This window comes from Brassica oleracea, chromosome C9, assembly GCF_000695525.1.
Source record: "Brassica oleracea var. oleracea cultivar TO1000 chromosome C9, BOL, whole genome shotgun sequence".
Taxonomy (NCBI): domain Eukaryota; kingdom Viridiplantae; phylum Streptophyta; class Magnoliopsida; order Brassicales; family Brassicaceae; genus Brassica; species Brassica oleracea.
Genome location: NC_027756.1, coordinates 44,529,473 through 44,555,468, shown reverse-complemented (window position 1 = coordinate 44,555,468; position 25,996 = coordinate 44,529,473). Strand labels below are relative to the sequence as shown.

General features: G+C 38.5%; 5 protein-coding genes and 1 non-coding gene across 8 annotated transcripts; 4 read left to right on the top strand and 2 right to left on the bottom strand.

Annotated features, from left to right (window-relative positions):
• Positions 1-2,373: 2,373 nt before the first annotated feature.
• LOC106312859 (SNF1-related protein kinase regulatory subunit beta-1) lies at positions 2,374-4,972 on the top strand. 2 transcript variants are annotated; one of them, XM_013750537.1, is made up of 5 exons: positions 2,374-2,635; positions 3,713-3,823; positions 3,908-4,086; positions 4,173-4,335; positions 4,422-4,972. In XM_013750537.1, the coding sequence occupies exons 1-5, from the start codon at positions 2,438-2,440 to the stop codon at positions 4,734-4,736; spliced, it is 966 nt and encodes a 321-aa protein (XP_013605991.1). In that variant the 5' UTR covers positions 2,374-2,437; the 3' UTR covers positions 4,737-4,972. The 2 variants fall into 2 exon arrangements, with proteins under 2 accessions (XP_013605991.1, XP_013605992.1); XM_013750538.1 differs by lacking the exon at positions 3,713-3,823 and having other exon boundaries at positions 2,376-2,635.
• Positions 4,973-5,217: 245 nt separating this feature from the next.
• LOC106317774 (pentatricopeptide repeat-containing protein At5g21222) lies at positions 5,218-10,075 on the top strand. Its single transcript, XM_013755547.1, has 11 exons — positions 5,218-5,535; positions 5,827-6,025; positions 6,161-6,223; positions 6,341-6,412; positions 6,524-6,631; positions 6,739-6,819; positions 6,991-7,044; positions 7,131-7,268; positions 7,352-7,441; positions 7,714-7,836; positions 8,078-10,075. Exons 2-11 carry the CDS (start codon positions 5,855-5,857, stop codon positions 9,701-9,703), a joined length of 2,526 nt encoding a protein of 841 aa, XP_013611001.1. The 5' UTR covers positions 5,218-5,535; positions 5,827-5,854; the 3' UTR covers positions 9,704-10,075.
• LOC106317776 (calmodulin) lies at positions 10,024-11,320 on the bottom strand. The gene is made up of 2 exons (XM_013755551.1): positions 11,164-11,320; positions 10,024-10,632 (listed from the first exon to the last, which is right to left on the bottom strand). The coding sequence occupies exons 1-2, from the start codon at positions 11,237-11,239 to the stop codon at positions 10,259-10,261; spliced, it is 450 nt and encodes a 149-aa protein (XP_013611005.1). The 5' UTR covers positions 11,240-11,320; the 3' UTR covers positions 10,024-10,258.
• A 7,928-nt stretch (positions 11,321-19,248) lies between these two features.
• On the top strand, positions 19,249-23,042 carry LOC106317775 (CBL-interacting serine/threonine-protein kinase 26). Of its 2 annotated transcripts, none has more exons than XM_013755550.1 (15): positions 19,249-19,492; positions 19,852-20,038; positions 20,153-20,215; positions 20,293-20,364; positions 20,523-20,630; positions 20,711-20,785; positions 21,083-21,136; positions 21,206-21,331; positions 21,422-21,511; positions 21,741-21,863; positions 21,941-22,051; positions 22,183-22,296; positions 22,516-22,572; positions 22,694-22,768; positions 22,846-23,042. In XM_013755550.1, exons 2-15 carry the CDS (start codon positions 19,868-19,870, stop codon positions 22,909-22,911), a joined length of 1,305 nt encoding a protein of 434 aa, XP_013611004.1. In that variant the 5' UTR covers positions 19,249-19,492; positions 19,852-19,867; the 3' UTR covers positions 22,912-23,042. The 2 variants fall into 2 exon arrangements, with proteins under 2 accessions (XP_013611004.1, XP_013611003.1); XM_013755549.1 differs by having other exon boundaries at positions 20,711-20,791.
• Positions 23,043-23,260: 218 nt separating this feature from the next.
• On the bottom strand, positions 23,261-23,332 carry TRNAD-GUC. The gene has a single exon. It is a non-coding gene; the product is annotated as a tRNA-Asp (tRNA).
• An 81-nt stretch (positions 23,333-23,413) lies between these two features.
• Positions 23,414-24,740, top strand: LOC106315625 (NAD(P)H-quinone oxidoreductase subunit U, chloroplastic). Its single transcript, XM_013753418.1, has 5 exons — positions 23,414-23,750; positions 23,833-23,894; positions 24,086-24,175; positions 24,264-24,404; positions 24,483-24,740. Exons 1-5 carry the CDS (start codon positions 23,486-23,488, stop codon positions 24,576-24,578), a joined length of 654 nt encoding a protein of 217 aa, XP_013608872.1. The 5' UTR covers positions 23,414-23,485; the 3' UTR covers positions 24,579-24,740.
• The last annotated feature ends 1,256 nt before the right edge of the window (positions 24,741-25,996 follow it).

Below are 25,996 nucleotides of genomic sequence, written 5' to 3'. Positions count from 1 at the left end.
TGCCCGAGATCAGCAAACAAAAATCAACACAACCTTTTCCCGGATCTCACGGTGGATTCTCTTATTGATGAAACATCAAGAACATGGAATTCACAGGTTATCAGGACTTTAGTGGACCCGAATGATGCGCAGATAATTGAGAGTATACCGTTAAGCCGGTTTCGGACAGCGGATCGGGATGGCTGGCATTTTACAATGAATGTGATATATACAGTTAAATCAGGATATGAGGTGGAATGAGTGTATCCAGACAAAGTTAGGCCACCACCAGAGTATGGCCCATCAGTTTCTTTATTGAAAGCACAATGTTGGCAAGTGCGCTGTCCACCAAAGTTAAAACTTTTTCTTTGGCAATTGGTTACAGGTTGCATAGCGGTAAAGAAAAATCTAAGGTCTCGAGGTATTCAAGGGGATACGATCTGTGCACGATGTGGAGCACCTGAGGAGTCCATCAATCATGTTTTTTTTGAATGCCCTCCGGCAATCTAGGTTTGGGCATTGTCACGGATTCCGTCAAACCCATATTTTTTTCCCCTGCAATCACTATTTGCAAATATGGATCATTAATTTTGGAGGGTGTCCCCACCGATGGACGATAATCATTTTGCATGGATCCTATGGTATATATGGAAAGGAAGGAACAATAAGGTCTTTAGCAATTTGGATATTGATCCCCGCGATACCCTCAAGTTGGCGGAAACAGAATCGGCCCTCTGGGCTGAGGCGCAAATTAAAAATGAACAGGGATCTGATCAGACCCGATTGGTAGTGAATGCAACATTGCCCACTATCTCCGGTAGATGGTGTTTCACGGATGGTTCATGGAAGGAAAATGATCGGTTTTCGGGACAAGGATGGTGTAGTACTCTAGAAGGTTTTGACAGTTTGATGGGAGCAAGGAATACTAGAGCGGGTCAATCCCCACTGCACTCGGAGATAGAGGCGCTCATATGGGCAATGGAATGTATGAGGAACTTAAGACAATATAATGTTACTTTTGCGACGGATTGTTCTCAGTTGGTGAAGGTGGTTTCTGAACCCGAAGAATGGCCCGCATTTGCAAGTTATTTGGAAGATATCAAGATCCTGCAAAGAAGTTCCACAGCTCAGAGCTCATCCATATACGAAGGACGCTAAACACAAGGGCGGATAGTCTAGCACGCAGTGCAAGAAAGCAACTCTCGTTTGTAGTCCACATAGATGCGGAGCTACCAGTTTGGTTCACAGAGTCTATATAAGTATGTTTGTTTGCTGACAAAAAAAAAAAAAAGTTACAACAATGTTTTGTTCAAGCTCAAGCTTCCCTTTGAGTCAGTATCCTGCTTGAATTTGGAATTTATACCGTGATACCACCAAAGTAACTATAGCAAATAACCGAAAACAAAAGATTCTAAATAGTGTTAAGGCAGATGAATAAAGTGTGGTGACATGGTGTTCTCTATAGATTAAAGAGTTGATAAAAAAAATCTTTAATAATGTAACTCACATAAAACTCAGTAGTACATGTTTAATACTCATTCTTTTTTCATATTAAGTGTCGTTGTAAAAAAAAATGTCGTTATAAAATAAATGTTGTTTTCAACTTTCAATACAAAATTTATTAATTTTATTCAACAATTTATTTTTCTATTAATTGAATTGTGGTTAAGTTTGGTTTTATATATGAAATATACAAAGTTTTTTCTTTTTAAAATTATTCGCCTTTGAATAACAGTGAATTTAATTTAGTTTTAATAAATTGTTAATTGAATAACAGTGAATTGTAAGTGATTTGTGGAAATTTTAGATAAATGTCATATTCAATAACATGAGATTTTTTAAAAAAAATTAGAAATCTTTAATTAAATAACATGGAATTTTAAAACAAAACCAAAACACTTTAAACTCCACAATTCAATACACCCTCCTATTAGTTTAGGCCCAAGAGCATCATTATCCCAGAAATCCTATTTGGGGTTTCTTAATTTTTTTTTTTTTTTACTTTTTCGAATTAAAAAAAAAAATTAAAAACGAATCAATCGCGAACCGCCATATGTCAGTGAAACCCGCGAACAGTGTAAAAGACCCTTAAAAACCGACTACTATTTGGTAGTTTTAGTAACTGGTTTCTTAAAAAAAGTGGGTCCTTACACACTAAAAACCCCACTAATATCAGGATAATGATGCTCTGACTATGTTGATTGCAATTTGCAAATATGATATGATAATTTCTTTTTAGGAAGAAGAAAATAAAAATAAATGGATCATACTTTTGGGACGCCACGTCACACGTTTATCCATCCATATGGTACGGATTTTAATGATATCTCTCAGAAGAGCCCTTAAAATGGCATTCCTCGTAATTAAACCCTTACTCCAGGGCTAATAAACTTCTCCTCTTCCTCCTCCCTCCATTTTTCTTCACGTCTGCTTCTCTCTCTCTCTCTCTCGCTTTCAGATGGGGAATGCGAACGGCAAAGAAGACGACGCCGTCTCTGGCGTCGATGGAGATGCCACATCATCTTCGGCGAGATCTAACGGCGGCGATCCTTCAGTCCATAGTCGTCAACGTCGTCCTCCTTCCACAGACTCTATGAGCAGTTCTCCTCCCGGAAGCCCCGCTCGATCTCCTTCTCCTTTCCCATTCGCTCCTCAGGTTTACGTTCCCTCTCTCTATATATAGTCTGTGTTGATCGGTGAATTTGATGCTTGGTTTGGGATGATCCGCTCGAAGCATTGTTGAACTAAGGTGAAATAGAGTTTACTCGTTACGATTCTCTCGTAGAATAAGAGAAAGCTGACTTGACTTTTTCTTGTGTTTCACTCACTGAGAGGTTTATCTTCATTAGATTTGCCTAAGGATCCAAACAACTAATTTGTCCAGATATTTATGAGTGAACTCACTCATTTCGTATAACGGAATTGCACTTGATTTGTTTTTGTATGCTGGTTCTTTAGAAAGTTTTATATAACCTTGCTTTTTTAAGGCTTGGCGTGTAAAGAGTTAGAGATTCTGTGCTAGATAATCTTCTTTGCTATCATTGTGAAGAGGGCAAGCATGAGATACTTACTTCATACTTGGCATTTGTTTTGAGTGATAGAAAGGAACTGGACTTTTTACTCTTCTTAATCTTTTGGTTCTCCAGAAGTCAAAAACTCTGGTTGGTAGATGAGAATTTAGGAAGTTATTCTTCCTTCGTTTTAGCATAGGGAGATGATTAGTCTACCTTGTTGCTATGCCTTTTCTTTTCTTGGGTTTACAACCTAGTGAATCATGCTAGAGAATTTGCTTTACAGAAGCTCTTATTTGGTGTTTTGTTGATGCCATGCCTAGTGTGGAAGAAGTTTATACTAGTCAAATAGTATGTTAGTTCCTGTTGCTCTAGGTTTCAATGCTTGATTCTTTATTTTCTTGCTGATTTATGCTCATTACTAGTTGCTGATGCCCTTGTGTTGATTTGTAACTGTGAACTGTGAACTGTGATGTCCCATCTTGAGTCTTTTGTGTAGTGTTTCTTTGATTTCATTTTGATTGGGTAGACAAGTTGTTCATTTCTGAGCCTTTGAACTGAAAACACACAGAGCTTGAATTAACTTGAGAGAATTTATTGGCTTATCATGGTTTGGTAGGAACAGTAAGATACCTTTTGCTAGTAAAGGTTTGTCTATATTATAGTAATTTTCCCATTCTATTGTTTGCTACGTTCATTATTTCCGCTCCTTTTCTTTTCAGCTCTCATTGTTATGTCACCTTACATCTAACGCCATTGGCTCAACTATGCGTCACTTCTTCCATTGTTTAGGCTTAACATGTGTACATAATGGCTGCATTTCGTGTCAGATGGTACTACATTCGCAAATTCTTCTCGCACTTGGTTTCAAAAATCTCACGTCTCAGTTTTTTTTTTTTTTTTTGTGCATGTATCAGATTCCAGTGGCTCCGTTGCAGAGGGCAAACGCCCCTCCTTCGCCTAACAAGATCCATTGGAACCAATCTCAAAGAGTTTTTGATCATCTCGAAGAGCCAGGAATCCCTATTATCATTACATGGAACCAGGGAGGTAATGATGTGGCTGTGGAAGGATCATGGGACAGTTGGAGATCAAGGTAGAAAATGATTTGTTTCTCAGGAGCATTCCATAAAATAGGTATGTATACATACTAAACATATAGATATTTTTGAAATTCCACAGGAAGAAGCTGCAGAAATCTGGAAAAGACCACTCAATTCTCTTGGTCCTTCCATCCGGAATATACCAGTACAAGGTGATCGTCGATGGTGAATGCAAACACATCCCAGATTTGCCCTTTGTGTCAGACGAAATGGGGAATGTCTGTAACATTCTCGATGTTCATGTAAGTAATTTTCCGACACCCTCTTTTTCATGTTAAACCTATTAGTCCTTCTGCTCTGTGTGTGATCTCCGCAAATCATTACGCAGAACTTTGTGCCGGAAAACCCAGAAAGCATAGTGGAGTTTGAGGCGCCACCGTCACCTGATCATAGCTACGGCCAAGCCCTCCCAACCGCAGAAGATTACACAAAAGATCCACTCGCGGTGCCACCTCAGCTGCATCTAACACTTCTTGGCAAAAGTGAAGAAACAGCCGTGGCCAAAAAGCCACAGCATGTGGTGCTAAACCATGTGTTCATAGAGCAAGGATGGACTCCTCATTCCATTGTAGCTTTGGGTTTAACACACAGGTTCGAGTCTAAGTACATAACTGTTGTCCTCTACAAACCCCTCACACGGTAAACTGAAATGACGAAATCAAATGCCACGTCGTCTTCTTCTTGTTCTTCTCTCTTCATCTCTCAAAAATTGTGTGAGAACTTTGTTCATAGTGAGTGAGTGCCCAACAGTTCCGGAGTTTATTAAACTTCTTCTTGCCTTGTTTGCTGGCTTTATGTACAAAGCTTCTCAGTTCTCATTATAACAAAGAAGAAAAGACTGTGAAATGCATTCCCCAATAAGACGTTATTATAAGCTTATCGTCTAGTAACCAGACACGCATATAGTTTTGTTTCCTTTAAGAATTAGAGACCGAGTCAGGTTACGAAAAATAGTTTTTTTTTTAATCAGTAAAATAGAAAATCATTTTCTGTGACAAGAAAAATAACTAACCAATCAGCAAAGAGAGTGTTACTATTATAGTCGTTCACCATTAATCCACGTCATCGCATTTTGGTTTGTATCTATTGTATAAATTGAGATTTTGGATAAGAGAAAGATAAAAGAAAAAGAAAAAAGATAGAGCGTGAGATAAAGTGAGCCACACGATGGAGTATGGAGGAAGAAGAAGGCATTGGCCGAGTAATTGAGACCGATCAATCAAGTTGCAGAAGCGATGAGAGTCTGTTCTCCACGCGACTCTCGAGCTTCTTGGTTCTGCATTGGCCCACACACACCATCTCTCTTTCACACAAACACAACCGAACTCTGCGCCATTGATTTTTGAATCCTCCTGCAAAGCTTTGAGTTCTAGAAAGGCTGCATGCGATTTCAACTCTGGTTGCTTCCTTTTTTTTCTCGAGACACTCCAGCCAATTCGCAGGTGTGTTTCCATGTTCTGAAATGATTCGGTAAAGCTGGAGGGTTTGATCACCTGTTCACGCGTTTACCATTTGTATAAAGTGTAGACAATCTAATATTTATGATGATTTATCTTGTAATTAACTCTAGAATCTCACTTTTAGTTGTATACACATATGCTTACGAGTATTGGTTAGTGGAGAATTTGGATGTCCTATAGTTGCATTTAATTTTTGTGAACTGAGAAAAGATACACCCCGAGACTGTTATGTTGGATTCTATAGAGATAACCAGATACATTATCCTGTAACAGCTTGTGAAGATCATTGAACTCTTGAGTGATGAGTGATCAAAAAATCAAGCGTTGGGTTGGTAAATATGAGGTTGGCAAAACGATTGTACAAGGCACTTTTGCTAAAGTTAGGTATGCTAAGGATATTGAGACAGGAGAGTCCGTGGCCCTCAAAATCCTTGATAAAGACAAGCTTCTCAAAACTAAGATGTCTGAACAGGTAAAATTCACTTTCCTAATTAGCATCCGATTTTTTTCATGCCTCCTCTCTTGTACGTTACTTGGAAGTAAAACAAGTGAGATTCACAGAGAGATCTGTCTTAATTCCGGAAATGTGATGTGTGTACTTTTGCAGATAAAGATAGAAATTTGTACAATGATGCTGATAAATCATCCGAATGTAGTGCAGCTGTATGAGGTCCATCTCCACGCCCCAACTTTTCTCTACCTGTCTCTGTTTTTTTTTGGTCCAGCCAGGAATTGAGATCTCTTTGGAGTCGAAGCAAATCTGTTAAAAAGTTTGATATCATTCTAGGTTCTGGCGAGCAAGGCGAAGATATATATTGTCCTAGAGTTCATCAGTGGCGGAAGGCTTTTTGACAAAATTGTGAGTTTTCCCTCTCCCTTTGGTGTTTGAATTATGCATCAAGTGCCTCATCAGATGAAGATATATTAATTTTTGGTTTTAAAGCAATGCATTAAATTTAAACTTGTGAAGAAAAATGATGGACGCATGGAAGAAGAGGAAGCACGTAGATATTTCCAGCAGCTTATCAATGCAGTTCATTACTGCCATTGCAGGGGACTGTACCACAGAGACTTAAAAGTACAGTAATGTTTTAGTACCTCTTAGGACCAAGTTCGTAGTGTGAGTTTCTTTTAAGTGCAGCTAATTGATATGCCTAAGTTTTTTTTTTGTTTCTCTCAATGCAGCCAGAAAACTTGCTTCTTGATGCTCATGGAAATCTGAAAGTCTCTGGTTTTGGATTCAGTGCCTTGTCCCAACAAGTCATGGTAGGTAACTACTAAATTTGTTTCTATTACCATCATTTTATTTGCGTGAGTTCCTACTTAGTTGTTCTTGTCTGATTCTAATGGATGTGTCCAAAGTTCAGTAATGATGTTATTAACAAATATCTGATAAGATCCATGACACTGATCTTTCTAATTACTTGGTTTCGGCAGGGAGATGGTCTTCTTCACACTGCATGTGGAACTCCAAACTATGCTGCTCCTGAGGTATATATATGCTATTAGTCATGCAGCTTCCTATGCTGTTTTTGCACCATGTTTCTAATAGCTTTGCTTGTTGGTCCTGTCGCAAGGTTCTTAATGATCAAGGCTATGATGGGGCAACCGATGGGGCAACCGCAGACTTATGGTCCTGTGGAGTGATACTCTTTGTACTACTTGCTGGATACTTGCCTTTCGATGAGTCTAATCTCACGACTCTAAACAAAATGGTAAGAAATTTTGTAACATATATCCAGGATTCACCATTATCTGTGATTCTTGTTTCTATGTTGCACTTTTGTCATTTTTTCAGATCTCATCTGCTGAATTTAGTTGTCCCCCCTGGCTGTCTTCTGGTGCTAAGAACTTTATAGTCCGAATCCTCGATCCAAACCCTATGACTGTAAGATGATCTACCTGAAATGATCTCATCTGCTGAATTTAGTTGTTTCCATTCTTGCTGATTCTACCTGAAATGATCTCTACTCTCTAGTAATTTTATCATTTGTCTAAAATGTTCAAAAGTGTATGGTCCTCCTGCAACTGTTAGTCCCATGAATACCCACTTGCATCTTATAGTAATGTTCAAAAGTGTAAAATGATCTACTGTCTAGTAGTTTTATCATTTATAGTCATACTAAGTGGTGGAACTAATTGACTGTGTTATCATGCCAGCGTATCACAGTTCCAGAGATTTTGGACGATGCCTGGTTCAAGAAAGATTACAAGCCAGCCGTGTTTGAAGAGAAGAAAGAAGCAAATTTGGCTGACGTGGAAGCTGTTTTCAAAGATCCCGAAGTGAGTCAGTCATCTATCCAATTATATGTAGAATGATTTGAGTTGAAGGGTTTAATCATCTGAATATATGTAGAATGATTTGAGTCTAGATTCTAGACTTGTTTATGTTTAGAGTGCTCTTTCACTTGCAGAGTGGTCCTGTTGGATTGTAGAGAATCAGATTCAAATACTTAATTAACGTCTTTGATCGTATCCTTTTTACGAAGAGAGGTCTGAGATAACTTATCCTTTTCCTTCACAGGCTGTGACAGTGCAATTGAGGTCATATCCTTGTGTGATATGTTCAGGCGGTACGACTTGCGGCGACGTTCGTTCAAGGACCAAGCTGATGAACGGCTTGATAGAACGAGGGAGACCTCAAGAAGCTCATTCCATTTTCAACACACTTATCGAAGAAGGCCACAAGCCAAGCATCATCACATACACCACTCTCGTAACCGCCTTGACCCGCCAAAAGCATTTCCATTCCCTCCTCTCCCTCATCTCCAAAGTCGAGAAGAACGGCCTCAAACCGGACACCATCCTCTTCAACGCCATCATCAACGCCTCTTCCGAGTCCGGAAACCTCGACCAAGCGATGAAAATCTTCGAAAAAATGAAGGAGAGTGGATGTAAACCCACAGCGAGCACGTTCAACACTCTCATTAAAGGATATGGCAAAAACGGTAAGCTGGAGGAATCGTCAAGACTCCTGGAGATGATGTTAAAGGACGAGATGCTCCAACCGAACGACAGAACGTGTAACATACTCGTTCAGGCTTGGTGTAACCAGAGGATGATCGAAGAAGCATGGAGCATTGTGTACAAAATGCAATCTTATGGGGTGAAACCGGATGTTGTCACGTTTAACACATTGGCAAGAGCCTATGCGAGGATCGGTTCAACGTGCACAGCTGAGGATATGATCATACCGAGGATGTTACACAGCAAAGTCAAACCGAATGTGCGTACCTGCGGCACCATTATGAACGGCTACTGCGAAGAAGGCAAGATGGAGGAAGCGTTGAGGTTTTTTTATAGAATGAAAGAACTTGGAGTTCATCCGAATCTCTTTGTTTTTAACTCTCTAGTCAAAGGCTTCCTCGCCAGCAACGACATGGATGGAGTTGGGGAGGTAGTAAACCTGATGGAAGAGTTCGGAGTGAGACCTGACGTGGTTACATTCAGCACGCTAATGAACGCGTGGAGCTCTGTAGGGGATATGAAAAGATGCGAGGAGATATACGGTGATATGTTGGAAGGAGGAATAGATCCTGACATACACGCGTTTAGCATCCTTGCCAAAGGGTACACTCGAGCCAGAGAGCCGGAGAAGGCAGAGCAAGTCTTGAATCAGATGAAGAAGTTCGGTGTTAGGCCTAACGTTGTGATCTACACAACGATCATAAGCGGCTGGTGCAGCGCGGGTGAGATGAAGAAGGCGATGCAGGTGTATAACAAAATGTGTGGAACGGTTGGTTTGTCTCCTAACCTGACTACTTACGAGACTCTCATGTGGGGGTTTGGGGAAGCGAAGCAGCCGTGGAAGGCGGAAGAGCTTCTGAAAGATATGGAGAAGAAGAATGTTGTTCCCACGAGGAAAACTATGCAACTCATAGCTGATGGATGGAAAGCTATTGGTGTTTCTAACAGCAGTGATGGTGCCAATACGTTAGGCTCTTCTTTCTCAGCTTCCTCCAAACTCAGTATCCCTAATCATATCGTTCCGACTAGAAGTCCGGTGTTCTTGAAGGGAATGCCTGAGAAACCTAAGCTGTGCATGAAGTCCCAGTTTGGTTTGAGGCGGAATGTTTTGGTTGTGCTGTGCAGAGACCATATAAGGGAAGCTGGGAGGTTTGCAAATCCATGTAGAGTTGTTTGGCTATAGAGGTGAAGCCATGAAAAGCTAACCAAGGGTGTTGAAGAAGCAAACAATACATTTTTCTGTACAAAAAAACATTTTTGTACATCTTTGTTATATTTTTTACTCCCTACAGATCAAATCCACCGATAACATTCCTCAACCAACATTTCAACGGTAAAGAGAAGCCTTCTGGTTGTTTCAATAGGCATGTAGCCAATCACGGATTCAATTTGTTCAATTACAAATGGTCAGAATTCAGATCTTGGGTTCAATTACAAATGCTGAGGCCTATATTCTCTGGCAGCAATTTTTGTAGAACATTCATTGAAGGGAAACAACAGAGATTAAAACAAATAAGAAGAGAGAATATCAATTGTCAAAGGATAAGCAAAACACGAAGTTCATACTTGACATAACACTAAAGAGATAGCTTAGCCGAAGCAGACAAATAAAACAGAAAAGAAGCAAAAACATGTCCTAAAGAACACAACCATAATCAAAGCCAATGTATCATTCTTTTTAGGTTAAGGCTTTTTTTAAACAAGGGATAGTAAGACTCTCTCTCTCACACTCACTCACTTACTTAGCCATCATGACTTTAACGAACTCATCATAGTTGATCTGACCATCACCATCAACATCAGCTTCACGGATCATCTCATCAACTTCCTCATCGGTTAGCTTCTCCCCGAGGTTAGTCATCACATGACGAAGCTCAGCTGCAGAGATGAAACCGTTCTGGTCTTTGTCGAAAACCCTGAAGGCTTCCTTGAGCTCTTCCTCTGAGTCAGTGTCCTTCATTTTCCTCGCCATCAGGTTCAGGAACTCGGGGAAATCGATGGTACCGTTGCCGTCTGCATCGACCTCGTTGATCATGTCTTGCAGCTCAGCTTCGGTTGGGTTTTGCCCTAGAGACCTCATCACGGTTCCGAGCTCCTTGGTGGTGATGCAACCTGAAACCACACCAAGCTACAAACTTTAGAGACAAAACTTATATGTTTACAAATACACAACAAAGAGAGAGACTTTAACAAAGAAACTTCATTTATGAACACCAGAAAAAAAAAAAAAAATCTTGTCAAATTGTTAAAGGAAAATGGAATATTCTGTTTTTATTCCATGTTTCCTTATGTACCAATCAATCAACAATTGAATCTAAACATATGAATACAACATATGAATAATTTCATCGCTGCACATTCGTCCCATGAAAAAAAGTGTAGAATGAGATCTCGATCATTCAATCTAACGAGATCCAGCGAGAAAGCAAACAAAAAAACACAAGCCATGGATCGTTTACAGGACAAAAAAGCTAGATCGTTAACGAACTCTAAGTGAAACAAACACGAATTGTATCAGACAAATACAGATCAAGAACCATCAAAAAAAAAAAAAAAAAAAAAAAAAAAAAAAAAAAAAAAAAAAACTAAGATCGACGAGTACACGAACAATAAAAGGCACGAAGATCTGTGGAGATAACATACCGTCACCATCCTTGTCGAAGAGGCTAAAGGCTTCCTTGAACTCTGAGATCTGGTCATCGGTGAGCTGATCCGCCATTTTTTCTTTCTTCTTAGCTTTTTTTTTTTCCTTTTTGGGGGAAATCCGACAAAAGTTACGAGACTGATTCTTTTCTTTCGGTCTTCCCCTATATGCAAGAGCTTATAAAGAGAGCACAATGTTTATTGTATTGGGCCTAATGGGCCTTTCAAATTAAATTGTGGGCTAGCCTTAGCCCTTATGATTTTTCTCTTTCAGCTTTTTTTTCTACTGATCTATATTATAATTGTTGACTTTTTTTGCTCGCTCCTCAGCGCGCTACGTCAGCGTTTTGTGGGCTCCACTTTTAAAAAGTGTGAAAAAGTGTCAAGCCTATAGTTCGAACCCGGGTTATTGAGATATAAACACCAACATTTATCCCACTAAGCTAAATGATACTTTATACATTGATGGCCCAACCTAATATATATTTATGAAGGTCGGAAGCCCTTGCTTCTTCGGCTTCCTATGAGAGTCGGGGATACAAGTGTATTATAGGTTTCATTTTTAAATGGGATTCATCATGTTATATGAAAAAAGCTCAAGTTTGCAATAATTATAATTTTCCCATATTGTAAACTGTTGTCGTTTAACATGAGTTTGAGTTCTTTTCATCATTGTCTCAAACAAGTCTGAGTTACAGAGTTGCGCCGTGTGTCTGTTTGTAATCTATTTTTTCACCGGTGAACTCTTCGTGTCCCCATCTTAAATCGCTTGATCATAAATATTCCTAATTTGTAGCCCCTCTGTAAATCCTATATATATGATTCTCATCTTTGATGAACTCAATCTGCATCTCTACAAAAATCATTGATTCCTCTTAGCTTTAACCATCTTCTAGAAAATGTTTCTCTCTTCCTCTCCAGTTCCTCAAACCGGTGTCCGTCACTCAACCTTCGAGTCTTTCCGTCTTGGTCGTAGTAGTCAGAGCATAGCATCTGGCTTCCTCCGCTTCTGGAATTCCCTGAACTTCAAGAAAGACAGGGAGTTTGTGGGAATCGCGGTTCTCTTACTTGATGAAAAGTTAAGTTAATCTTCGATCTATCACACTTATTTAACATAATTGATTTAATTGATTTCCTGATTCTTTGTTGAATAATATTATTTGCAGATTCCGTGATTCATTCATGTGTTCATTCCCGCCAGACGTGCTAATCATTACAGGTCATCTTTGAAAGTAGATTACATTGTGAAAGTCGTTCGTTTTGAGGTTGCTAGGTGCTCAAGCATGTACAAGATAACTGTCATTCATTCCTCATTCGTTTCATCTCACTAACCATTATTGATAAAGTCATCACGGGTGCTCCTGAAATCATTCTCCAGTCAAGATTAGACTGTTCGACAATCTCCAAGTGATTGCGAACACAAACTTAGAACTCCCAGGTATATTATCATATTGCATCTGGGTTTATATTATGTTTCGATATCATAACTGATATTTAAACTCGCAGATGTGGTTGGGCAAATCCGTTCTGTCCAGGGCTCTGACCTCACCAAAGAAACAACTCGAGTCGTTATCCGTCTCCTCATTGATCCGTAAGAAACAATCAACACATAATTTATTTTATATTACTGTCTATATTGTGCTAACATCAATAAACAAAATATTTTCTACCCAAGATTTGTGGTCGTCTATTCATCTTCCTTACTTATTAATCTAATTTTACACAAATCTTTATTTTACAGTTTAAAAGAAACCACAATAACCCAAACAATCAAAACACCAAAAACTAGAATCCCAAAAAAAGACGAATCATTAATGATCACCTCTCTTTTTGTCTAATCTTACAAAATAAACTTCAAAACAAATATACCAAACCAATCAGCTCAACTAAAACTCAACGACACATACATTGAGCCAGCTAAACAAATACAAACTACACGTCCAGCTATTTAACAATTAACAAACTTACTTTCGCAGATGCTTACGAAGAAGACGAAGACGACAACCAAGATCAGTGAAATTACCTAAACAAAAAAACAGAGTAAGTTACAAACTCTGATAAATACAACTAACAATGATTTTTGTTTACATATTACCCATCAAATAAAAGAGAAACAAACACAGTCACACCAGGAGATACAAGAGACAATCCCAACAGACACAAAGGCGGCAACAACATCTCCACCTGCTAACTCCTGTTGTCTTATGAAAATAGCTTACATGCTCAATGTCAACATGCCAATAATATTGTCTTCTTATGAGAAATACATATATTCGTTTAAAATCCATTAAGGCTCTAATACTAATTGTCACTCATTTTATAGTTATTTCTACAAGTCTTCATGTATTTGTTTTAGAGGTCCGGTAAAAGCAACAAGTTTAAAAATGAAAAAACATATAACTAAAATAATAAGAACAAAAAAAATTATTACTTAATACACAACTTACACAACTAAACTGGAGAAAAAAATATCCAGAAACAAAAGGTACTCTCAACAACCTTAATATAATTTATGTAATCTCAACAGTACAAATAACAAATTAAAAAGACAAACAAACAATAAGTCTCAGTGACATAGCAAGCAACCCCACGAACTATATTAATCACATTACTAACACAGTTTAGTCCTTCGTGAGTGGAGAACATTGCATACACAGTTCATCATCACAACTCTAACCCTATAACAATAAAAAACTTGAAAAATAATGATCAATCCAAAACGCAAAATTCATAGCTACAATAACCCTAACAAGTATTGTTTTTTTTTTTTGAATTGAATGTTAAATTTAATTCAAAAGAAAAAACCCTTGTTACAACTTGTGTTACCTTTCTAAAGTTTCCGAAATATAAGGCAAAAGAAAACAGAAAGGAAAAACTATACAAACTTTTAATAACTCCTCCACTCCAATCCAAAACTACTCCTCCCTTGCACCTACCCAGCGCTCACTCCTACTGGCTTTTACCCAGCTCTCACTCCTACTGGGAAGCCCCAGCTCTCACTCCTACTGGGCTAGACAACAGCAATCAACCATCCAAACTACAATTAACTAACTCCAAACCAGTAAATCATACCCCCATTATAATCCTCATCTCCTCTCCTTTGAATCACAGTAAATTGGTTTCTCATATTCTTATCAAGTCTCCTTATCAAAACATCTGCAGGACAAGATTCTTCACCATGTATTCTCCTATTACGTTCCCTCCAAATAGCATGAATAGTAGATTGAAATAAGTACCTCATGATAAACATATGCACTGTATTCCAATTTAAGTTCCAAATGAGCAACTCAATGATCCTCTCCCAGCTTGTAGTATATTGATCAGTGAGAAAGCTTCCTGTCAAAGCCTCCCAAATCTGCGCTGAGTAGACACACGCAAAGAAAAGGTGATGCATTGTCTCCAGCGGCTCATCACAGAAAATACACGCCACCGCTGCATTACTATTCCATTGCTGAATTCTATCTCCTGTGGCTAATCTGCCTCGCATCGCAATCCACGTGACTACAGAGAATTTCGGGGTGGCATGCTTAAACTAGATTACATGGTACCAAGAGCAAAGCTGGTGTTTCTCTCTAATACTGAGCCAAGTGCTCTTTGTGGAGAACCTCTTCTTGTACTGGCCTTTTTCATTTTTCCAAAGCGAGACGTCTTCATCGGGAGTTCTGCTTTCTCTAAACTTCACTATTTCCTCTTTTATTTTATTTAACATCTGGACTCGATGCTTTCTCCTCCTATGAGACAGGCAATCAACCACCCTAGCATTCCGCATAATACCCATATCAATATAACTTCCATCCCCTGCAATATCCTTTAAACAACCCATAGGACACCACACTTCATGCCAAAAAGAAGTTCTCTGTCCATTATGAATCTCCACCCGATAAAATTGCTTCGCTATATCTCTACTTTGGAGGATCTTTTTCCACATCCAAGATCCACTTTGTGTGTTTTCCCGGACCGTCCAAAGAGAGCCTTCTCTTATCAGATAGACCTGTATCCAATTTACCCATAGCGATCGAGCTGATAATATTCTCCAAATCAGTTTAAGACAACCAACCTGGTTTACTTCTTTAAGAGGCCGAAGTCCCAACCCACCTTCTTGTTTCAGTTTACAGATATCTCCCCATGAAATCTTCGCTTTTCTACCATTCAACTCTGGTCCTGACCACAAGAACGCCGAACAGAGCCTATCAATCTCATTCGGACAACCACTCGGTAACCTGAAAACTGCCATCCAAAAATTTGTAAGGCTTCGAATAATTGAATTTATCAACTGAACTCTCCCTGCATATGAGAGAAACCTTCCTGTCCAGGAGCTCATCCTCTTCCTAATCTTCTCAACAAGAGGAAAAAAAATCAGTGATAGTCATTCTTTTTGTGAGGAGGGGAAGTCATAGGTATCGAACTGGCAGCTTTCCCGTGGCAAAATTGAATATTCTCTGAAAATCGTTACCTCTCTGATTTGCTCCTGCCATAAAGAGCACAGACTTCTCCCTACTGATTTTGAAACCACTCATCCTGTCAAAATCCTCAAAAAACTGAAGAATCCCTTCAATAGAAGTTTTTGTGCCGTCCGCAAATATCATCAGATCATCCGCGAAGCAAAGATGTGTTAGCTCAATGTTTTTACATCTTGGATGATATCCCACCTTCCCCTGACGAGTAGCTTTATCCAACATTTTGGATTAAACATTCATACAGATAACGAATAAATATGGAGAGAGAGAGCAACCTTGGCGTAGACCTCTTTTGCTCTGAAAATATCCTGCCAACTCCCCCATTAACTTGAACAGAAAAGGATGCAGACGTGATGCAAGTAGAAATCCAGCCAATAAACTTCTTTGGCAAACCCATAGCTTCCAAGGTATTCAACAAGAAAGATTGTTGGTTGCAACATCATAAACTTAGCAAAGAACTTTTCAGCTTCAACTTTGATCTCCTCTTCTGTCTTAGCAACCGAACCATCAGCTCGAATAATTTCATGAATCGCATTCCTGATTTCTTGAATTTTTGCTGAGCTATGGAAGAAGATGTTATTCCCATCTCCCACATCTAACCAATGAATTTTTGATCTCTGCTTCAAAAATTCTTCTTCCAATTCAGCTAATCTTTGCCATTTCGACATTGCTTCACTCTCTACTCTCAGCTTTTCTGGGCTAGGATCCTTCATAGTTTCCTTCTGTCTTCCACAAAGTTCCAGATAAGCTTCTCTTGTTCTCTTTGGTAGCTCACCCAGTTTAATTTTACTAAGCTCTCTTAGCGGTTGTTTTAAAGCTTTTAGACGCTTAGTAAGCATATACATAGCAGATGTTGACTGATAGATAGCTTCATACTCCCTCCAAGTCCTCCCCATGAGAGATACAAATTCCGGCATCTTTGCTATCGCATTCGTGAATTTAAAAGGCTTACGCTTCTTACTCTCTCCATGCTTCAGATAAATCCGACATCGAAGATGATCGGAACAGCCTCCTGCCTCAAACACACTGTACGATCTTGTGTTATGTAGCCACTCCTCATTCACTAGAACACGATCTAGTTTCTTACAAACCAGCCCCTATTCTCTTTTTGTTACACCATGTAAGCCGTGGACCCTGAAAGCTCATATCCATCAACTTACAGTACCCAACCACCTCTTGAAAATCCCTCATACCATCTGGTATTCTTGGATGATCTTCAAAACCCGAGTGCTCTTCTCCATCCAGAATCTCATTATAATCCCCTAATAACATCCACTTCTTGTTCTGAAAACTAGTTGCATCAGAATGACATCTCAAATCTTCCCATAAATCTTTTCTTTCCTCCATTGTATTATAAGCGTATATGAAAGAACAGAAAAATTCCTCTTCCCCTGGCAGCAAGACCGAACACGTTATTAATTGTGCACTCTTATACACCGGAGTCATCCTCACTTCTGGTCTCCACACCACCCACAACCTACCTAGTTTATTATGCTCATAGTTAGCCATAAAGTTCCAATCTCGAAAAACCTCATCCACAATCTTCCCCGCTTTACTCTCTTTTACTCTTGTTTCAATAATGCATCCAAAAAGAATTGTTGTATCTAGTAACCAGCTTCTCACAACCCCATGTTTAGTTGACTTATTGAAGCCCCTCACATTCCAAAAGAAACCCGTCATTTGTGATTTTTCCTAGTACCCCTTTTCGTATCTTTAATATGATTAGAAGTTCCAAGCATAACCACACGATGATTTGTCTTCGACACCCTTGGTAACATCTGTCTTGCTCTTTCTTTTTTAGTTGACTCTATATTTTCTTCCACCCTACTTTGATATATAACCTCCTCTTCCTCCATATCTTCTTCTACGGACTCTGTATCCACCTCTTCTCCTTTCTCATCAGTGTTTCTCAAAGCATCAAATCTAGAAGGCGTCACTATATTCACTTGGTCTTGATTCAGACTTTGTGTTTTTGGACTCCGCTCCATCTTATCAGTCGATACTGTTTTCCATCCACTCAATTCCCCCTCCTCAATAGTATTCTCTCCTCCCACATCCTCTTTATTCTTCTCCTCTACATTTTCCTTCCCTACTACTTTTCGTTCTTCTTGTTCTCCATCTTCCTTTTCTTCTCCACTTTTTATCTCGCCTTGCTCCTTATTCTTATTTGTACTACCAGAACTCTCCTCATCTTGTGTTTTACCCTCCTCATAATCCTTTTTTTCCCCTTACAGAAAGTCTCATAGTGTCCCCATCTACCACATGAGACACATCTTGGCGGAAGCCATGGATACTCATATTCCACTGTAATCTTCTTGCCCTGAATTGTAAAGTCAATTCTATCTGGTAACTCCTTTGACAGATCTGCCTTTACAAACACCCTTGCTACTTCAAAGTTTTCACAAGCAATTGTTTCCGGATGCAAATGATCAGGTACCCCCACTGTGCTCGTCATGAAGCTCAACCCTTCCCAAGAATACATACTCATCGGCACGTTCGTTCAGTGAACCCATAGAGGAACTAGACCCGCGGTCGCATCAACCACATCAGGAGACCATTTTGAAGCCACCATCATAACCCCCGCTATGTTCCACATCCCTCTTCTCATTATCTTCCCCTTTATCTTCTCGCTTGGAACTCTTATCCTCATTGTTCGCTCATCCATCGCATAAACATCCAATTTTTGAGACTTCTCACCAAATGCCCAAATCTTATTCACAATCATGTGTACCTTCACAATATGGGGTGCTGTATCCAGAAACCTTGCAATCACGAAGTCCTCCCACAGATGATTCGATTTCTCAATAATTTTCGCTGGAACTTCTACCATATGCTTCCCCTCCGAGATCGATAGATCCACATCGTATTTCGTCATAACCTGTTTCACTTTTGCCGCTGTCACCCAAGATTTCCCCTTCGCCTTGTCTTCCGGAGGTGGATCCGCCGGAATCCCACCTGAATCCATCTCTACTGCCTCGGTCGACAGCGGAGATCGTGAAGAGAGTTCGTTCGTCGCAGTCGCCTTTCGAATCGCCAATATCGACCTTTCTCAAAACGGTGCGTTTCAATCCCAAGAGATTAAAATGTACTCTCAACCATAACCCTAACAAATATTGAGATGAAACAAAAATTTTGTTCACAACCCCGCGCAAGCGCGGAGCAATGCCCCTAGTAAATACTAATAAAACAAACATATTTAGTACAAGGTTTTTGCAATATATTAATTTAAAATTGACATTTATTAATTTAGTAGTGGATATATAAAATTTTAAACTTTAAACTAGGCATAGATTAAGAGATATGAGCATAAAATTTGTCATGATCTCCTTTAAAAAGATAAGAAAATCAAATCATTTAGATTAATTTACTATCTTAACTAAAATTTCATATTTTATGCACATATATAGAGAGTAAGAATTAGGAAGAAAAAGATTGTGCACATCTAGTCAAATCTATATAAAAAAAAAACACTGAATCTTTTGGCATTGCTTTAATTAAGTGAAGATAATTGGACCAAAAAGAAGGGTATTCTTTAGAGAAAAAAGGTAGGAAAAAAAAAAGAAAGAAATTAGAATTTCTTAGAAATGAGAGATGTAAAGGCTGTGTCCCATACGAAAATGAAAAAAAAAAGAAGAGAAGTGTGATATTGTAAAAGTCCCCCACCACGAAATGAATTAGTTTTTGTCTGTTAGCTTCAAAACTACTAAAATCATCGTATCTCTCGTCCATCCCCTCCCATCTTTCACCCTCCGCCATATATTATTTTCTCCTTCTTCTTCTTCTGAGAATCAGCCTACCAACTTCTGAGCTCCGGCAAGTCCTTTCTTCACCTCCACTTGCTCTCTCTCTCTTCTCCGGCCAAATATTTGCAGGTTTGTTGCGATGCGATCTTCCATCTTCAGCTTTTGAATAGTTGTGATTTAAGTATAGTTTGATCACTTTGTTTAGGCTTTTTAGTTTGTGTTTGAAGTGTGCATAGTCGCTGATGCTGATGCTGGATTCCTGAGCTAGCTCGAGAATCTTACTTCAATTATATATACACATATGCATATATTATTCTAGGCGATCTCGTAAACACCGAGATCTACTAACAGTTTCATATGTCTGTGTGCTCTAACAATATGATGCTTCTGGGGGGTTTGGGCTGTTATTAGGACTTCTATTCTGTTGGAATCTTTTTTATGGAATATTTCTGTTATGGAGTTTTAACATTTTCCGGGAAACAATGAAGTTGAACTCTGGGAGCGATGAATCGGCCCAAGGTACAGCGTCGTGTTGGTAAATATGAGGTTGGCAAAACCATTGGACAAGGCTCTTTTGCTAAAGTCAGGTATGCTAAGAACACCGAGACTGGAGAATCCGTGGCTCTCAAGATCCTTGATAAAGAGAAGGTTCTCAAAAACAAGATGTCTGAGCAGGTGTAATACCCACTTCATTGCCCTGAAGTGAATCTTGGTTTCTAAAACATCATTTTATAATATAGATCCGTCTTTAATGTTGCTGTTGTTGTTCTCTGTTTGGTTTTTATACAGATAAGGAGAGAAATCTCTACTATGAAGCTGATAAACCATCCCAATGTAGTGCGCCTCTACGAGGTCTCTCTCCTCGCCTCCCAACTTTTAATCTTTGAGTGGAAAGCTAACTTTTAAGGAAATAACTGAAACTGTTCCAGGTTTTGGCGAGCAAGACAAAGATATATATTGTCCTAGAATTCGGCGTTGGTGGAGAGCTTTTTGACAAAATTGTGAGATTCCCTTATCCCTATAACTTGTATCTTATCTATCTTTTGGTGTTTGAAGCATGTATCAAATATCTTGATAAATGTTCACAATTCTTACCACTGGAATCTTTTTTTTTATATCTATGATGTTTAACATTTGCGTTACGTCTAAACTGCTGCAGGTGCATGATGGGCGCTTGCAAGAAGATGCAGCACGTAAATATTTTCAGCAGCTTATCAATGCAGTTGATTACTGCCACAGCAGGGGAGTTTACCACCGAGACTTAAAGGTACCCCACACATCCTTTTTCGGTAAATTTTGGGTCCAAGTTTTTGAAAGTGCAAGCTAATTTGTCTTCTCTTACTGCAGCCGGAAAACTTGCTTCTAGATGCTCAAGGAAATCTCAAAGTCTCTGATTTTGGATTGAGTGCCTTGTCCAGACAAGTCAGGGTTAATTATTTCTTCTTCTTATAAGCATCCTTTAATTTGTCTGAATTCCTACTGATTTGTCATCGTCCTATTCAAATGCATATGCATGATGTTTAGTAATAATGTATTTGAATGGTTCTTCTTACAATAAGATTTGGGATAAAAAAATACATCGGCACTTTTTCTTTTTCTAGATTCTTGTCAAAAGTAGTAGAAACTATGGCCGAAAACATCTTTTTCATCCTGAATCTTTGCATGTTCTTATGTGTATACAATATATTCTGATCCTTGGATTTTATTTGGTTTCGGCAGGGCGATGGTCTTCTTCACACTGCATGCGGAACTCCAAACTATGCTGCTCCTGAGGTATATATGCTTAGTCATGCAGCTTCTCATGCGGTTTCTAATAGCTTTGCTTGTTGGTCCTGTGGCAAGGTTCTTAATGATCAAGGCTATGATGGGGCAACCGCAGACTTATGGTCCTGTGGAGTGATACTCTTTGTACTACTTGCTGGTTATCTGCCTTTCGATGAGTCTAATCTCATGACGCTGTATAAAAAGGTAAAGGACTTTTTGTACATTAATATTTCAGAAATTACATCCGTTAGCCATTATCTGTGATTCTTCTTTTCCATTCATTTTTTTTTCCAGATAACAGCTGCTGAATATACTTGTCCTCCTTGGCTCTCTCTTGGTGCCAAGAAATTGATCGTCCGAATCTTGGATCCAAACCCGGTTACTGTAAGATACATTATACAAATTGCTTTCAAGATTCAAACCTATCCTTCATTTGTTTTCTTCTGTTAAAAACCACAAAAATCTCTTTTATAATCAATCTACTTCTTGTCCATCAAAGTATTTATATATTTCCTTTTTGACTCTTTAATACTTTAGCTGTATCTTTTGCATGTATCAAAACATCTGAGGATTATTTCTCGTCCTTGATTTCAACGGTGGTACTAATTGACAGCGTATCTCAATTCAAGAGATTCTGGAAGATGCGTGGTTCAAGAAAAATTACAAGCGACCCGTTTTCGAGGAGAAAGAAGAAGCAAACTTGGATGATGTAGAAGCTGTTTTCAAAGATTCAGAAGTGAGTGAGTCATATTTATGGGTGAGCTGTTTTCTGTTTCGTTACTTGAATAAATGGCTCTGTTGATCTATGAACAGGAGCATCATGTCACAGAAAAGAAAGAGGAGCAGCCAACATCTATGAATGCCTTTGAGTTGATATCAATGTCGAGAGCTTTGGATCTCGGGAACTTGTTTGAAGAAGAAGAGGTGTGTCTCTTCTCTTAGACTAATAGCGCTTACTCTCCTGCGAAAACTCCTACTTGTGTGCCACAAAAGCAGAGCAGATATTCTTGGCAGTTTCAGGTTTTAGTCTATTTTTTATTGCTCAAAACTTACAGGGATACAAGCGAGAAACAAGATTCGCAGCTACAGGCGCTGCTAACGAGTTAGTCCAGAAGATTGAAGAAGCTTCTAAGCCTCTTGGTTTCGATATTCAAAAGAAAAACTATAAGGTAAACCATCGTGTGAAAATCCTATCAGCTATTATTGCATTTGCCTCTCTTTTGTTCTAAAACAGCTTCATGTTAGAGTTGAGAATCACAAACACCAAGTAGATCCATCGAAAAATAAAATCTTTAAACTAGAACACTAAGAAAATTAAAGACCTAGTTAGCGTAATTACTAATTATCATCATCAGTGTTGGTCACCACTACTTTGTTTGGGTGCACAGATGAGACTTGAAAACGTGAATGCGGGAAGGAAGGGAAACCTAAAAGTGGCGACTGAGGTACATTATGGAATCATTACTCTTTTTGACTCTACTAAATCAGTATCTGAATCTGAATCTGAACTGACCTTGGATTTAAAGAAGTTACCTTAATCTAGTATATAATGTTTTTTTTCTGTAGATATTTCAAGTATCACCGTCTCTTCATATGGTAGAAGTTCGGAAAACAAAAGGAGATACATTAGAGTTCCATAAGGTAAATAATAATAACACATCCAATTTTCTACGGGGATAATGATTTTTCAATGTGTTCATCTACTCTTAACTTTGCAGTTCTACAAGAAGCTCTCGACCACACTTAATGATGTGGTTTGGAAATCCGGCGAGAGCTCTGTCTAAACAACAAATAAGAAAGAAGAAAAAAAGACTCTGCTTCAAGTCTGTTTGGTCATTCTGTATTATCTTCTTTTGTTTCCTGTTTCTTTCATTGGACTCAATTCTTTTGAACAATTTAGAGACATGCAAAACCATCAGCTTTGACTCTGTGCATACCGAAGGATGTGTCTTAAGGTGTTTGTTATATATACAGTATACTCCTCGTCCTCGGTTGTAGAAAATAGAACATTCATGTTGCTTTTACTTTACATGTGTGTTTTGCTGGTTACTGGATTAGTAAATCAAGCAAAGATGTTGAAAATCTAGTAGAGGACAGCGTTTCAAAAACTATTTGATAAGGAAAAAAAAAGTACGCCGTTGCCGGGTATCGAACCCGGGTCACCCGCGTGACAGGCGGGAATACTTACCACTATACTACAACGACTTGGTTGTTAACTCATGCTCTAACTTTTAATTTTATCTAAAATATATTTATTATCCATATTGAAGAGTTTCTATGGCTGAGACACTTTCGTATTCCGTTATCAAGTAAAATTTGAAGGATCGAAATCACTTTCTGAGTGAACATTTTAGCGCCATGGCTTCCTTATCTCCGATGACTCAACTGTCGTTAGTCCACATTCCCGGCGAATCCATCCCCCACCACGTACCAAGCACGTGCTCTTTCCCGCGGAAGCTAACAATCACAAAACGGATTATCTGTTCGCCGGCGAGGAATTCCGGTGAGACGTCGACGGAGGGAGAGACCGACGGTGGATCTAGCACTGCCGTCGATGAGGCGCCGAAAGAGACGCCATCTTTGATCTCTGCTCTCAACGTCGAACGTGCTCTACGTGGCCTTCGTAATCTCTCTGTTTTTTTTCTTTTTTTTGAATGTTGGACGTGGAAGAAAAAACATTGATAGCGGTTTGGATTAGTATGCAGCCATTACAGATGTGGATCACTACGGTCGGCTTGGACTTCTCAGAAACTGTTCTTATGATCAGGTTTATTTGATTTTATTTATAAAATTTATGTTATGTTATGCCTTTTACAAAAAAAAAAAAAAAATTTATGTTATGACTTGCTATACAAGTTTTGTTTCCTCTAATTGATATCATCAAGTAGAGAATCTGATTCATATTAGCAAATAGTTAAAAATGAAACTGTTTTTTTTTTTGTTTTGTTTTGTTATCAGGTAAAAATTGGTTACCAAGATAGAGTTAAGGAGCTAATGGAACAAGGGTTAGAAGAAGAGCAACTCAAGAACAAGATGGAGCTTGTCAAAGTAAACACAAAAAAACATGCCAAACCTTTTTGAATTTTCTCATATCATCTCTGTGAGTGAGAATTCATGGGAATCATATGCATTTTAGGACTCGTATACGATTTTGTCGTCCGTGGAAGAGAGGAGAATGTATGATTGGAGTCTAGCCAGAAGCGAAAAAGCAGAGCGGTACATTTGGCCGTTCGAGGTTGACATCATGGAACCGTCCAGGGAAGAGCCGCCTCCACAGGTAGATATGCAGTCCGCTCTCTTTTGAGATCGGCTTTAATATTAATATACTAATGAGCTTGGGGAGAAATGAGTACAGGAACCAGAAGATGTAGGACCAACGAGGATTCTTGGATACTTCATTGGGGCATGGCTCGTCCTTGGTGTAGCCCTCTCTGTTGCACTCAATCGTTAGCCTCTTTTTTCACCATCTTCTTCCTTGCTTAAAATTAAATCATTTCGAAAATGTATATTAGTAGTCGTTTATATACCCAAGTGTATTATTAGTTATCTGATGAATGTTAAAGCTACGTAATTGCAATAACGTTATGTGCGTATTATTGCGGATCTTCGAATAGTCGTGCTTACAGTGCAATCATATGTTCATTGTTTTTAATCCATCAGATAGGAGTTCCAGCTTAATCCTAATTAATAGTCTAATACGTTAAGGGATCGATATAATTGCCTGCTACATTTACGTGTTCTTGGTTAGTCCTCGGTTCAGGCCATCACGTTTATGTTTGGTCAGACCCGTGGTTGGAGGAGCTACATGTTTGAGTGGATAATTAGAATGTGAATCTGAATGCATGAGCTTGTTGTTGTTTCTGAGGGGTCGAAGAGAGAAAGGAACGAGTATCTAATCCCTCTAAGCGTCTTTCAGTAGCGAGGGTGTACCATCTTCTCTTGTTGTTGTAGTTCATCTTCCTCCCACCCCCTCCACTGCAACATGTATTCAAATAAGACTTTATTAATGTTTTCAACAAAACAAACTAATTTGTTTAACAAACGAAAATTGATTAATACGCTAAAAACTATATTGAAATATAGAAGATATCAATATTTCAACTTCAGATGTCTTCACTTTGATATATATATATATATATATATATATATATATTTAGATTTATTAAAGATGTTACCTCTGCAAATATCTCGACAATCCCATCCGGAGCGCACAATATAATGAGAAATTTTTGGTAACCTCTAGGTTCACCAAACAACAATGTTTGACTATTTGATATTTGATATCTTTTAAAAAAAGAAATAAAATTGAATATCCAAATTCGATTATATTTTTTAAATAAAATAATAAAAATACATAAAAATAGTTACAAAAAATAAATAAATTAATATTGTTAAATCTTCAGCAAAATACTAAACCCTATATTCTAAATCCTAAACCCTAAACCCTAAACGTTAAACCTTAAACTTTGGATAAACTCTAAACCGTTGGAAAATCTTAAACCCTAAATCATACATTAAAAACTAAATTTTACTAACACTAAACCCTAAATCCTAATCACTAAACCCTAAACCCTTGGGTAAACCCTAAACCCTTGGGTAAACTCTGAACCCTTGGATAAATCATAAACTCTAGGGTTTAATTTTAAATATTTTTGATTTAGAGTTTATGATTTATCCAAGGGTTCAGAGTTTACCCAAGGGTTTAGGGTTTACCCAAGGGTTTAGGGTTTAGTGATTAGGATTTAGGGTTTAGTGTTAGTAAAATTTAGTTTTTAATGTATGATTTAGGGTTTAAGATTTTCCAACGGTTTAGAGTTTATCCAAAGTTTAAGGTTTAACGTTTAGGGTTTAGGGTTTAGGATTTAGGGT